This window comes from Gopherus flavomarginatus, chromosome 10 (assembly GCF_025201925.1).
Source record: "Gopherus flavomarginatus isolate rGopFla2 chromosome 10, rGopFla2.mat.asm, whole genome shotgun sequence".
In the NCBI taxonomy this organism is placed as follows: Eukaryota; Metazoa; Chordata; order Testudines; family Testudinidae; genus Gopherus; species Gopherus flavomarginatus.
The window spans coordinates 29407251-29420439 of NC_066626.1; the positions used below are offsets into that span (position 1 = coordinate 29407251).

Consider the following 13189-nt stretch of genomic DNA (forward strand, 5'->3'; position numbering starts at 1 on the left):
ATTTGGAACTGGTAAATTCTGGCTTTTTTCACAATTACATTAAGTTTTTAAAGTAATTAAATCAGAGAATTACCACAATTCCAATTTTCCAATTACTAGGCCAGCAGTACGTTCCCCAAAGATTGTTTTAGCTCTGGATTTAAAAGCAAGGTCTGAAGAGAGAAAGAAAATTGGTTGTACTCTCTCCCCCTTCATATTCCTGATCTCCCAGATTCAACCTTCTACACTTCCCATCTCCTTGACGTCTCTTCTTCCCCTCCACCTTCCTGGTTTCATCCACTTTTACTCCGTGTTTTTTTCTCCACACCACCTTTCAGGCACCTTTTCTTCCCTACCGCAAATACTCCAATATTGCCTAAACCTTGGACCTTGCCTCACTCCTGGAACATCTTACGACACTCCAGAGCCTACAGTGCCTGCGATAAAAATACTCTACTCTGTCCAATTCAGAAAAACAAGCAGGGTCAATCAGAGGAGCAGTCAGAGCAGACTCAGCTGTGTGGAAGCAGCATAAGAATCTCTCACCAGGTACTGACCAAGAGTTTAGGAGGCGAGCCAGACTGCATCCCTAAGTTCTATTCAGGTGGAGGACCACAATGTGAATGTGCCATCCTAATCACCTTTGGGGCCCAATTTAAAGCAATAAAGATATTCTAATGCATTTGAACCTATATTCAAAGTCGGCCCATGGAATTGTGGGATACTTTCAGCAGACACCCAGAGCACAAGTCCAGTGGGGTTGCGTCTACAAAGCAAAGCAACAGGGCTTGAACCCCACACCCTGGCTTAACTGGGGCTTGCATCCTCCACGCCATTGGTCCTGCCACCCTGGGTCCAAGCCCTTGGTTAGCATGATTTTGTGTGTAGACAGAAGAGGGATTAGCCTCGAGCCTGAATTTGAACCCTCAGTTTACACTGCTGTGTACACATATGCTCTTTGTGGCTTTCTACTTTCAGCTCTTAAGAGAAATTTGGGGATGGGTGGTCAGTCTTTTGAGTCTCCAAACATTTAGTTCCAGCTTATTAGTAGCAATTATATATGTTGCCAGTTCCTATAAAGTTTCACATTTGATTTTATGCTGAAATCTTTCTTTAACAAGGTATTAATTTGCAGAGTACAAATCAATTAACAGAAAACCAGAATAGCTAACATAGTGTTCCTAGCAAAACTGAAGAGTAAACACATGTAGAAACTTCATTCCTGCAAAATGAATCTGAATTAAAGATGCAGAGTTAAAAAAAAAAAAAAAAAAAAAAAAGAGGGGAGATGATATCATGCAGTGATTAACTTGCTAAATAGCACAATGCTTTTTGTCATATGACCGTTTAGGCAGCCAACTGTGTCAGGAATAGCATCAAATCTAGCTGAGGTATAATTATGTTTTGTCCAGCCAGATAAGTGGCAACTCTCAAATTTAGCTCTCTCTTGCGTATTTTGGTTTTCAGTCTAATTTTACGTTAAAGTCAGAAAGCAATGAAAACTCTTACCAGGAGACAAATGCATTTTTAGAACAGGGGTCACAACTAATCATGAATTAAGCAACTATTCAGAAGGGAGAGGTGAAAGGTTCTATTGGGTGAAAGTAAACATTAAATACTGTACATCACAGAGCAATGTGGCTGGTTTCATAAGCAGTGCTATGACAAAAATGTTTTCCTTTCAAACGACACGGTCATTAATTTCTTATAAGAAAAGCTTTTCATGTAAAATGAAAAAGAAAGGTGGTCCAACACCCTCTCTGCTTTTGGAATTCAAGTTCAGCCTTGTAAAAATGTCACGAAAACTTACCAATGCTTGCAAAAGTATGCTTGCCTTCCTTTAATGCTGAAGATGATTTTTAAAAAATCTTTTAATCCTTCATTAATATTATTTACCTTGGTCAAACAAAGGAATAGAACCTGACTTTGACTTTAGGAACGTAAGCGGGCAAGAGAACCAAGTTCCTCCCTGCATACAGGGGTGAACCTTTCGTTTACTTTGGAAGGAGTTTGGATGGACGAACGATTTCCACTTACAGATACAAGAACAAACGGTCTTTAAACAATCCTTTGTTGTGCCACAGTTCAGTATCAAGCTCATCTTTTCCATGTCTCCCCATCCCATTTTTTGTCTCCTACTGAATACGGCAGTAAGATATGGCAAACATGGAATCTTAAAATTAACACATTAAAAACCTGCACTGTTTATGCAGAAATAATTGTAGAGCTAATTATAATTACTCACATTGTCATCAATATGACTACTATACATCTCTTTCTACATAATGTAACTGTCTTTTCATCTACTCACTAGGAAGATCAATTATATAAAAGCGAATAACAACAATTCTGAAAAAGAGTCATTGCTGTTTACAGGTCTGATCTAACAAAGTATCTCAGCTTCCTTGTCTGTGCAAGTCCTATGGCGGGTGTGGGGTAGTATTCAGAAGAAACGTTGGTCTTTTAATACTCAGTATATTTAAATAGTTCCCAAGGTGAGAGATACAGGTGGAAAAAGATCCCTTGTCTAAGTGACCACTCTGTGCCTGCTCAAAGCCACCAACCAAGCAAGAGTTGGCCTAGCCCTGGAATGAAATGACTCTCCTGCATGCATGCAGGTAACTGGGAAGCATGAGAGCTAAGTGCCATTCTCCACGGGGCAGGCTGGGTTTACAGAAACCTACAGTGTTGGAATGAGGCCTCCTCTCCCTGATAAAAAGGATGTTTTTTGGATGTCTGGTTACATTTACACAACAGCTAGAAAGGTGCTTCTCAGTACAGGTAGAAAGACACGCAGTATCTCTGCTTAAGCTAGTGTGCTAAAAATAGCAGTGTGGCCACGGCAGCACAGGGAGCCACTCAGGCTAGCTGCCCAAGTACGGACCCACCGGTCAGGTGGGATTTTAAGTGGCTCTTTGCCTCCTGGCATACAGCTTGATTCTAAAAGTAAGCTAGACAATGCCACATGGGTTACTCACTTGCTATAAATGCCTGAGAAAATCTGGGAAGTGACTGATGGACTCATTTCCTGCTCAGAATAGGGATTAACCTCCACAGCTACAAACCGCTGCATTCTGGAGAACCAATTGGTGCTGGAGTAAGTTTTAAATGCTTGCTGTGAAGCAGTAAGGGAAGGACCTACATTGGCTCAGAGAAATTCTATGTCCCGTGTTAAGGAGAAGGTCTGATGACATAATTTAAGAAAATACCAATAGATTCTAAGAATTTCAAGACATGACAAAATTTGGTTTGGAACAAGTTGACACAATCCACTGCAATGTTTTCTTAATTAATACAGATTTTAAAAAATATACCGCAGATGAATAATAATGCTTATTAGAACATCTGCTCCAGACACATACGATTCTGCCCAGGCTTCTGTAACAACATAAAAATCTATCACGCTCTAAACTTTGATAGGAATTATTTCCTTTACACAATATGTATGATCTTCTGTACTCACAAATCTAGATGAGTTGTCATTTCTTACAGTTTTGGCATTTCCAAAAGCTGGTAGGAAAGAAGAAGAAAATAAATGAACCATGGTAAAAACATTTAAATACTAAAAACAAGTCATGACTGTATGTTATTCAAAAACAAAAATAAACAAATCGATGCCTTATGGAAAACAAAGCACTGTCCTGTGTTTGAGACATCATTACCAGTTGCTGAAAATGGGTTTATGAAAATCAGTTACGTTTGAAGTTTTCTAACAATAAGAGCCAGTGAAGAAAAAACTTTCCCAACATTACGTTCAACGTGGTTTTGAACTATGTCTGGCAATTACCAGCTTCAATATGCATGCAACATGAACTCAAAATAAACTGTAGGGCAAGTTAAGGAATTCAATTTCATCCTGTAAAGCCGTGTTTGTCAAAGGAGAGTATGCTCCTCGCTATTATGAAATACAGTGCTCATGCTCATTGCAGAAGGCTTTGAGCTACTTGTCACAAAATATATACATGCATCTACATTTTCAGTTCTCAAGTAAAGTTGACACTGAGTGGAAAAATATACGTTTCTCAGCTTTAACAAATTTGCACTGAGAGGCTATTCTGGGTCAAAGAACTGGAGCCGTAAGACAGTTTGTTGCTCTTGAAGGCCAAGGTTAAAAGTGACAGAATTGTTTAAAAAAAACTTTATACAGTGCAGTAAGTCACCTTTTTAACAACCATATAATTAAATACAGCGCTACACACAAGACTCATTTATAACCATGCACAGAACTAAAAACAAATGTTCCATTATGAAGTGTTTGAGATAGTTTTCTCCTAAATTCACTGTTTCTCATGTTAATTTACATTAGTAGTGCAAAGTTTCAAAAAGTTAAATGAATAGTAGATTTTGGGGGCATAATAGATCTGGACAAGGGGAAGAAGTCTGTAAATAAATGTGACAAGGGAGGGACAGGCAGTAGAAACAAAAGTGAAACTGTTTGAGCAACATATTCCAGAAGTCTTGAAGCCTTTCTGAGTGTAGCCTTCATTAATTTGAGATCTACCATACCATTCTCTCACTAGAAGGAAAAACTTATAATGGCAGCAGGCCGTAAAAGAGACCCTGTTTGGGAATATTTTAATGAAGTTCCTCTACCTGTGGGCAAGACAGGCATGCATGCAAAATGCAAACAATGCAACAAAGAAATGCAAGGTCTGGTTGCCTGAATGAAACATCATGTTGCTTGTTTTGTTATAAAATATTATATGTTTGCTGTTGAAGAAAAATATCCAGAATACATAACATTGCTGGTTTAGTTAAATAAAACAATTTAAATGTCTGTGTGGTGATGTTCTCCTAATATAGCACACCAAGAAAGTCCTCCAAATATTAACGATTAACCTGTTGAACTGGTGATAGTTCACCTCCCAATGGCTTCATAAGTATCTGCTTCAATTACCATTGGTAAATGAAATAACCAATCATTGATTTTCTGATTTAGCTGTAAAACTAATCTGAAAAGTTTTCAAAATAAATCACTTTAAAAATGTATAGTGTGTACCTTCTAAAAATGAAACCTACATCTATCTCTGAGTTGTGAAGAGTATGTATTAAGGTTATAACCATCAACAAGAATGCACTTTTATGTAGAAGTCCATGATTAAGTAGAGTGTTCCTGACTAGTGATTTAAATCAAATCCACCCTGTCTAAAATCCTTTTCTTCTAAATAAATACTTGGCTTTATGAAGGCTGTTTGGTCACTCATTACCACTCCCATAGCTCCCTAACGGACAGGGCTGGCTCCAGGGTTTTTTCAGCCCCAAGCAGCAAAAAGGAAAAAAAAAAGAAAAAAAAAAAGCCGCGATTGTGATCTGCAGCTCTACCACTGCCACTTCAGTCTTCGGTGGCAATTTGGCGACTCGTCCTTCACTCCAAGAGGGAGTGAGGGACCGACCGCCAAATTACCGCCAGAGACCCGCCCCTCACCATTGGCCGCCCCAAGCAGCTGCTTGCTGGGCTGGTGCCTGGAGCTGGCCCTGCTAACAGAAACAAAGTGCAGATACTGAACCCAAGATACTCAGATCTACTGAGATAATCGTGGCTGATCACAGCAGACTGCAGCCCAAGACCTGGTCTGAGAGTGAGAAACTAGCATGCTATGACAGGTGACAGCTAGATGTCTGAGACAACATTCCCTCAAAGAGATCAGGAGGGAACAAAAGGGCAGTTAGCCAGAAATGGTGACATCCTCTTCATTTTTTTCCTGCCTAAAAACCCACTCTTTCAGTCTTGTCAATAAGAAGTCAACTTAAACAAAAACAGTTCTATTTAAAATGAACCTTCCACAGCTGAATAATTGTAAGGCCCTATTTCTGGAATCCTATAAAGCACCAACTATGATTTTGAATATTGTAAATATTAATGGTTCAAATCTTTGCACTAGTGGTAGATTCCATTTCATAGAATCATAGATTATTAGGGTTGGAACGCACCTCAAGAGATCATCGAGTCCAACCCCCTGCTTAAAGCAGGACCAATCCCCAAATGGCCCCCTCAAAGATTGAACTCACAATCCTGGGTTTAGCAGGCCAATGCTCAGACCACTGAGCTATCCCTCCCCAAAATGAGCTGACCTAGAAGAGTGATGCAGTACAGGAAGAAATGTATTTTCTAGATGCATTATTAGATTCTTACCTTCAAGCACTGGATTTGACTGTAAAAGTTGTTCTTTTACTTGATTAACTTCTGCTCCTTTTCCACAAACAGCTGCTACATAAGACATGACAAGCTTGCTGGCCTCTGTGAAGTGTGGATTAAAAAAAAAAAAATCAAAGTGAGAAATATACCCCAAAACTGGCATAAATAGTTTGTTTATTATGGAGGCTTGTATTCCTTTACATTTTTACCATTCCAGTAGAAGTTAAAGACCCTTCCTCCACATATCTGTATCATCTTGATACTACTCAGGCCCTGATGCTGTGATGAGGCCCATGCACTCAGACCCCTGCGTGCACACTGAGACCTATTTATTTCAATGGCTTGGAAGATTTAGGACGCAAGCAAAACGATGAGGAACACTAGTGAACCAAGCATATATAGGTCCTTTTCCATTCAGCTTGAGTAAAAGTGATTCAACAAGCTAACAGTATGAAAATTCATCTGTAACATGACAGGCCACGGACAATGGGCCTTAACACTGCAAAATGCAAAAGCCAAATAAAACTACTAAATCAAGCTACCTGTAATTAGATTTATTTGGCTTTTGCATATTATATATAAAATCTCTCTCTCTCACACACACACACACACACACACACACAATCACATAACTGTAGCTAAAAAGTCTAAGTAAGTAATTAATGCAGTCTATTTCAAAACAGATTACAGAATATTAATCATTAATTTAGTCAATGAACATAATTTCACTGTTAATTTTAACACAAGCAAGTTTGAACAAATTCTGAAATTGTTAAAATCCCAGTTATATAAACATGAAATCAGTGTCAATGACCCACCCAGATAATATTAGTAAAGATTACATAAAACAAATAGTCTGGATCTTATGATAATATTGTTTAGCACAGAGAGCAGCTGTGACAGGAGTTGAGTAGGTAAGGTTTAAAACAACATATGCAGTGTCTAATATGATGCAAGATTGCCCAATTTGGGGTAACTCACAGGATATGCATTAATACAACTTTAAATACAACATAATTACTAACAGCTGGAATCCCACTCAAATCAGTACAATGATGATAAAAACTCATTTACTTTCTCCTTTCAAAGATCTGGTACATATTTAAGGGTCTGATTTCAGCAAAGAAACGGTTACTCCTTGAATTTTGATTCTCTTCCGTTTACGCAAAATTTGCTTAGTATTAACTGGCTGTTTCTGTCCCTAAGTTGAATTCAGCAAACAGGCACAGATACGTATGGCAGGCCTGTGCCCAGGTCCTCATCTCCAGGAATCACATGAGTTCAGCAGAATCTCAGCTTTCATTTTTACAAAGGTTCCCAGACCTCACCATTGCAAAGAAAAACGTGAAAATGGGACTCAAGTCAAAGCAGTGATGCCTACACCAGTCCACCAATAGCCAGAAACAATAGCTCAGGGGTAGGCAACCTATGGCATGGGTGCTGAAGGTGGCACACGAGCTGATTTGCAGTGGCACTCACACTGCCCAGGTCCTGGCCACTGGTCTGAGGGGATCTGCATTTTAATTTAATTTTAAAATGAAGCTTCTTAAACATTTTAAAAACCTTATTTACTTTACATACAACAATAGTTTAGTTATATATTATAGACGTATAGAAAGAGACCTTCTAAAAACATTAAAATGTATTTCTGGCACGCGAAACCTTAAATTAGAGTGAATAAACGAAGACTCGGCACACCACTTCTGAAAGGTTGCCAACTCCTGCAAGAGCTCTTTCAAGAAAGTGTTATCTACAACTCTGGCCAACCCTGCCAATACCACAGCAACATTGGAAAGTACTGGGAGGGAGGAGGATGGGAAAAGTGGGGGAGGGGATGCAAAGGCTGCTACTCCAGAGGGAGAGAAGAGCAATTGCCATCACCCCAGTCTCTTGAGGCACAGGAGCAAGACTCTAGCACCCAGACAGTTACACAGTCTGCCTCTACTGCAGATTGCCTTAACAAAGCTTCGCAAACACGTAATATTCCAAGATGTAGACGTGTAAAATAAGATGATTCACAAAATTCTTCAGGATTTGGGGGCTATTTGGAGCCTCACACCTTCTTGTCACCTGTTGGGAATGGGCCATATCCACCCTGATTGAATTGGCCTCATTAGCACTGATCCCCCATTTGGTAAGGCAACTTCCATCTTTTCATGTGCTGTATATTTATACCTGCCTGCTATATTTCTCATTCCATGCATCTGATGAAGTGGGTTATAGTCCACAAAAGCTTATGCCCAAATAAATTTGTTAGTCTAAAGTGCCACAAGGACTCCTGAGGGTCTTCCCTATTACACCTGACGTATGAATAGGCAAACAAATTAGGGAAAAAGAAGAACTGACTTGAATCTTTGATGGTCAACAAAATTCAAGTATATTTTTTAAAAATGTACATGCTTCTGCATGTCCTACTTGCAGATTAGAATAAAAAAAAGTACCACCACCAAAATAAATAAAAAATTATTCTCTTGGTCTCATATTCAAGTCTGCCTCAGCCCAATATGTACCAGAAACATAATGAGACTCCCAAGCAGCTTTCTAGCCAAAGAAGTCTGGATAATTTTGGATATATATCCAAACTTTTACTTTATTTCAATTTCAACATATGAGAAAAATCTATGCAAGTCTCTAGATACCTCTGACAGATTAGAAATATTAGGAGAAAAATAGCAGTAGCAAGACACACTCTTTGGGTAAGAAAACGCAATCCACAAAACCAAGAATATTTCCACACCTTGGGGAAACCAATGAGAAGGCCACCAGAGCAAATATTCCTGTCTGCCCAAATATTTTTCTCACAGAGATCTCAGAAAGGCCAAAACATTTGCAACACAATGTTGTCTACACACACTCATGTCTACAAGACAGTTGACACCACCTCATGGTCAATGGTATGAAAGGCTTCTGATAGATCTAATAATATCAATATAATCATTTTCCAAATCTTAACCAAACCCAAAAGAAGATATGAGCATCAAGTGACTTTTTTTTAAGCAAAAGTTGAACCAATCTTTTCAATGCTACATGTCAACTTCATATTAATACCTTTTATACCTCGGAAAGGGTAACCATATTGGAGGTGAAAGCAATCTGTTAATTAAACTGCAATTATTTTCCCTCCAAAATAAACAGAGGCTGATTTAAAGAGTTGACTTAATGCAGTAATATGAATCTGTCATAAAAAATCTGTGGGCAGCAGTGGCTGTTGAGCTAAGGGATAAATGCTGATTTAAATCGACATTTGCAGTCTGAACTTGTGCTCGAGTTAGGGCTGCCAATTTTGGTTGGACATGTTCCTGGAGGTTTCATCACATGACAATCTTTAATTCAAGATTATTTTTTAATTCCTGGAGACTCCAGGACAATCCTAGGCAACCCTAGCTCAGGTGGTAAGTGGAATGATGTTCTGTTTCTACATGGAAGTTTCCCTCCCCAGTGAGTTGTGTGGGTGGAATGCTTGCAATCTTTCTGGGTGAAGAGGAGTTTTTGGCAGCTGGACTAGTGATTGGATGAGGTTGGATGAGTTGGAGCCTCATGCCCATCCTCCACAACAAAGATCCCTCAGTGCTGAAGGAGCAATTTTCAGTGGAGCAGTAGAAGTGAAATGGAGACAAGAAAAGGAAAAATGGCATGTCTTTCTATGGCGAATAAAGTGCCGTGTTTCTCTCTGTTTACAAAGCATCCATCTGTATGGTATGAAGGCAGTAGCAGGGCATTACAAATGATTATGTCCCTTTTTTTATCTGGCCAGTTTTAAAACAAAACAAGTTAAGGGTTATTTCAGGTTTTACGCTTGCCGCCCAAATCTCCTCAGCCAATCAGTTTTTCTCCCTGCCCTGTTGGGCTAGACCTTCACAAAAACAACAGGGAAAAGCTATGAAACTGGTTACACACAAACTACTGCTGAAAGGACAAAATAAACAGAAAGAAATATTCTCTCTAATCTCTTCCAGTTATTGTAGTCCAAAAGGAACCACCTGCAACTGCAGGTAAGAAATTTCTAAGACAAATGTGATTTTTTTTGTTGGTGATATTCCCTAAAGGACCACAGCTAGTTTTAAACTGGACAGTAGTTGTGGGGAAATGGAAGATTTTTACCATGGATCAAAGGCGCCTAATGGTGCAGAGAGAATCAGACTGATGTGCAGCAGTGAAATCAGAGACTACTCTGCATGCTTAAGTGTTGTTCAGCTATCTGATCTGACAAATCTCCCTAAACAGTCCAAATTCTTTGAGAAGGGCTACTCAAGCTTTGAGCGAAAAAAGAACTAAAGCATCAAATAAGTGAATGTAATGTAATTTAGGGTAAGTGCACACTTTCTGATGACAACAAGATAAATCCAGAGCAGAGGGAAAAGGCTATCAAAATGAGAAAATACACATTTTGAAAATCATCACCTAATATCTCTTTTATTTGAAACTCTGGTTTAATCTGCAACATTAAGCCAATAAAGCACTGCACATTAAATCAATATTTTATCACTATTTCATTCGGAACTTTGGATAGCCTTCTGTTTTAACCATGATAACATCATATTCACTTCTGGCAACATGCGACATATTCTTGCACAACTCCACAAACAGTAATTGGTACAAAAAAGAAAATGAAATAATACAGATGAAGTAAATTCCAGGCTAAAACCAAGAAACTGATCACATTACAGAGACTTTCAGTACTGCCAGCCCCAAACATTTAGAAGTCAAGATTCTGACCACCAAAAAATCATGACATTTTTAAGATTGGGATTATTTTTATTTGGCTTCTGGTGTTCGTACATTTAGGGTTCATGATTTCATGCTTTTCCTCACAATCAAAAGGGCTAGAAACTTTAATAAAATAAAAAAGAAAGCTAAAGTTCTCAGGTAATGACCAGATTTCAGGTGCTTTAAGAAAAATAACAAATATCATGAGACTTTGCAGCAATGCAGTTTCAGCATCTATTCATTGACCTGAACTTTAGTCAGAATCCTAATCTTTACTTTTACTATGGCTTCTTGTAGTTTTCCATTTAGTTTTTAAAGAGAAAAGAACATCTCAGTATTTCTAACATGCTCATAATAACCTTGGCTACTGAACACATAAGAATCATCATGTATGTATAGAATAGGCAAGTAATTCAGTCGCCCCTAATGTCTGCTGTTATGCAATCTACATAATTGTGGATTTATTCCATGTTAGTTGCTAAATTACTCATAACCCTGGAGGAACTACGTGAGGTTAAAATATATCACTAAAGAGTTCCTTTCAGCTATTAATGAAGTTTGAACTACTAAGCAGTGAACTTGTGTTAAGGGAATTTAAGATTATTTTTAATATGCTTATTTACCCTGTAGACCACCCTTCTTCATCACATCACAGAACTGGCAAAGGAAAGAATTACAGAATGTCCAAGCCTCTCATTCAAGATTCACAAAAGGGGCAATAAAGAAAAGGACATAACTTTTGAGAATGTACACTAAGGTGCAAAACCCTTCCAACCCTATGTCCCCCAAAAGAAGCAACTCTCTATGCAGTCTTACAGTATGTACACATGGCAGTTTAATTTGTTACAACAATTTTATTTTTTTTTTACTGGATGCAAAATAAACTAAGTATTCCTGGCTTCAGAAACAATCGCTCAGATGATGTAGAAACCAATGTAAGTATTCTGTACCTACTGTTTCTTTTCCACAGAAGCAATTTAATAACAGAGCTATTTGAGACTATAATGCAACTGTTTTTTTAAAAATGAGCTTTCAGTGTGAACAATTATGAAAGGGACATTTATCCCTACACGATTCCATACTTTTCAATGAACTGAGAATTTTCTAAAAAATTATTCCAGCTTTGCTTGTGAGAAATGCAGTTGTCTTGTATGCTTGCCAGTGTACTAAGTGTAGCTAAGCACAGTATAAGAGATTTCATTTATAAGTCCATCACCATTGTGTTTTTGTATAAATAGCATAAGAAATTAAAAGTCCTATATTTAAAGGCTTTAGTGAATGCTTTCCAGGGATTCAACCCATCCCAAAATGGCAGGGGAGGGCCAGTTTTCATAGGCTTGGAGTATATTCTGCAAGGCAAGTGAGTGCTCAATTTATTTTGACCGTTGCAACATAGCATCACCAAAAGGATGACTTTGCACATAGATATCATGACATCGCACGAGTACAATGGAATTGCATTTATGCAACACCACTCAATGCAATGACACACCTGCAATTAGTTTACGGCGTGGAGCAAATGCAAAGAGACAAGTCCAACCCCCTCATATTTTTGGAGGGGAGCATGGAGAAGACAAAGCTGTATATTACCTGTTTTTCCAGCACCGCTCTCCCCAGTAATAAGAATGCACTGATCTTTATCCTGGTCCCTGAGGGATCTGTATGCTTCATCTGACAGAGCAAATCTGTAAAGTAAAAGATGATGAATTTAGCAGAGAAATAAGCCAATGTCATCAAGACTATATATATAAATAAAAAATACAGTATGTCCTTGAGGTTCAGATACCATTAAAACAATACTATGTAACTTTCTAAGCATTATACCATGGGATAAATGGAGAACTGAAGCTTCTTTGGAATCCTATGAGCCAATAAAGTCTTGCATGGATGTTTGTGATTACTGATTTACTTCATAATTATACTTATAGAATGGGCCTGGGAAAGAAACAGAAGTTACTTCCCTCCATCCCACTCTTTTAGAAACTCATTAAAGCCTTCAGAATTTGCAGACATACATCCGTCCATGTAAGCATTCATTTAGCTGCCAGTGTAAGAAATGCCAATATTATCAGAGTTAAGTAACAATGTAGGTTAACAACCCACAATCAAAGCCCTGCAATGAGATATTGTATCAACTTGTTATTTCAACTATATTTGTGGTTAGAATTTATCTTCTTCACATCACTACCATCATACAATACAAGGGGGAGGGGGGGAGGGTTGGTGCTCTGCTCTTCCACTGAAAGGAAGATGCTTCAGGCAGGAAGGAAATCAGGCCTTGGCTACACTCACACTTTACAGCGCTGCAACTGGGGTGTGAAAAAACACCCCCCTGGGCGCTGCAAGATACAGCACTGTAAAGCGTCA

General features: G+C 38.5%; 1 protein-coding gene across 6 annotated transcripts in view; it reads right to left on the reverse strand.

Moving 5' to 3' along the window:
• Window positions 1–13189, reverse strand: part of MYO1B (myosin IB) — a 264196-nt gene that overhangs the window by 93846 nt on the left and 157161 nt on the right. For all 6 annotated transcript variants that reach the window (XM_050969467.1, XM_050969466.1, XM_050969465.1 and 3 more), the window contains 3 exons: window positions 12413–12507; window positions 6113–6217; window positions 3443–3489 (listed from right to left, as the gene is read on the reverse strand). In XM_050969467.1, coding sequence (XP_050825424.1) covers window positions 3443–3489; window positions 6113–6217; window positions 12413–12507 — 247 coding nt within the window. The remainder of the gene's footprint in view (window positions 1–3442; window positions 3490–6112; window positions 6218–12412; window positions 12508–13189) is intronic.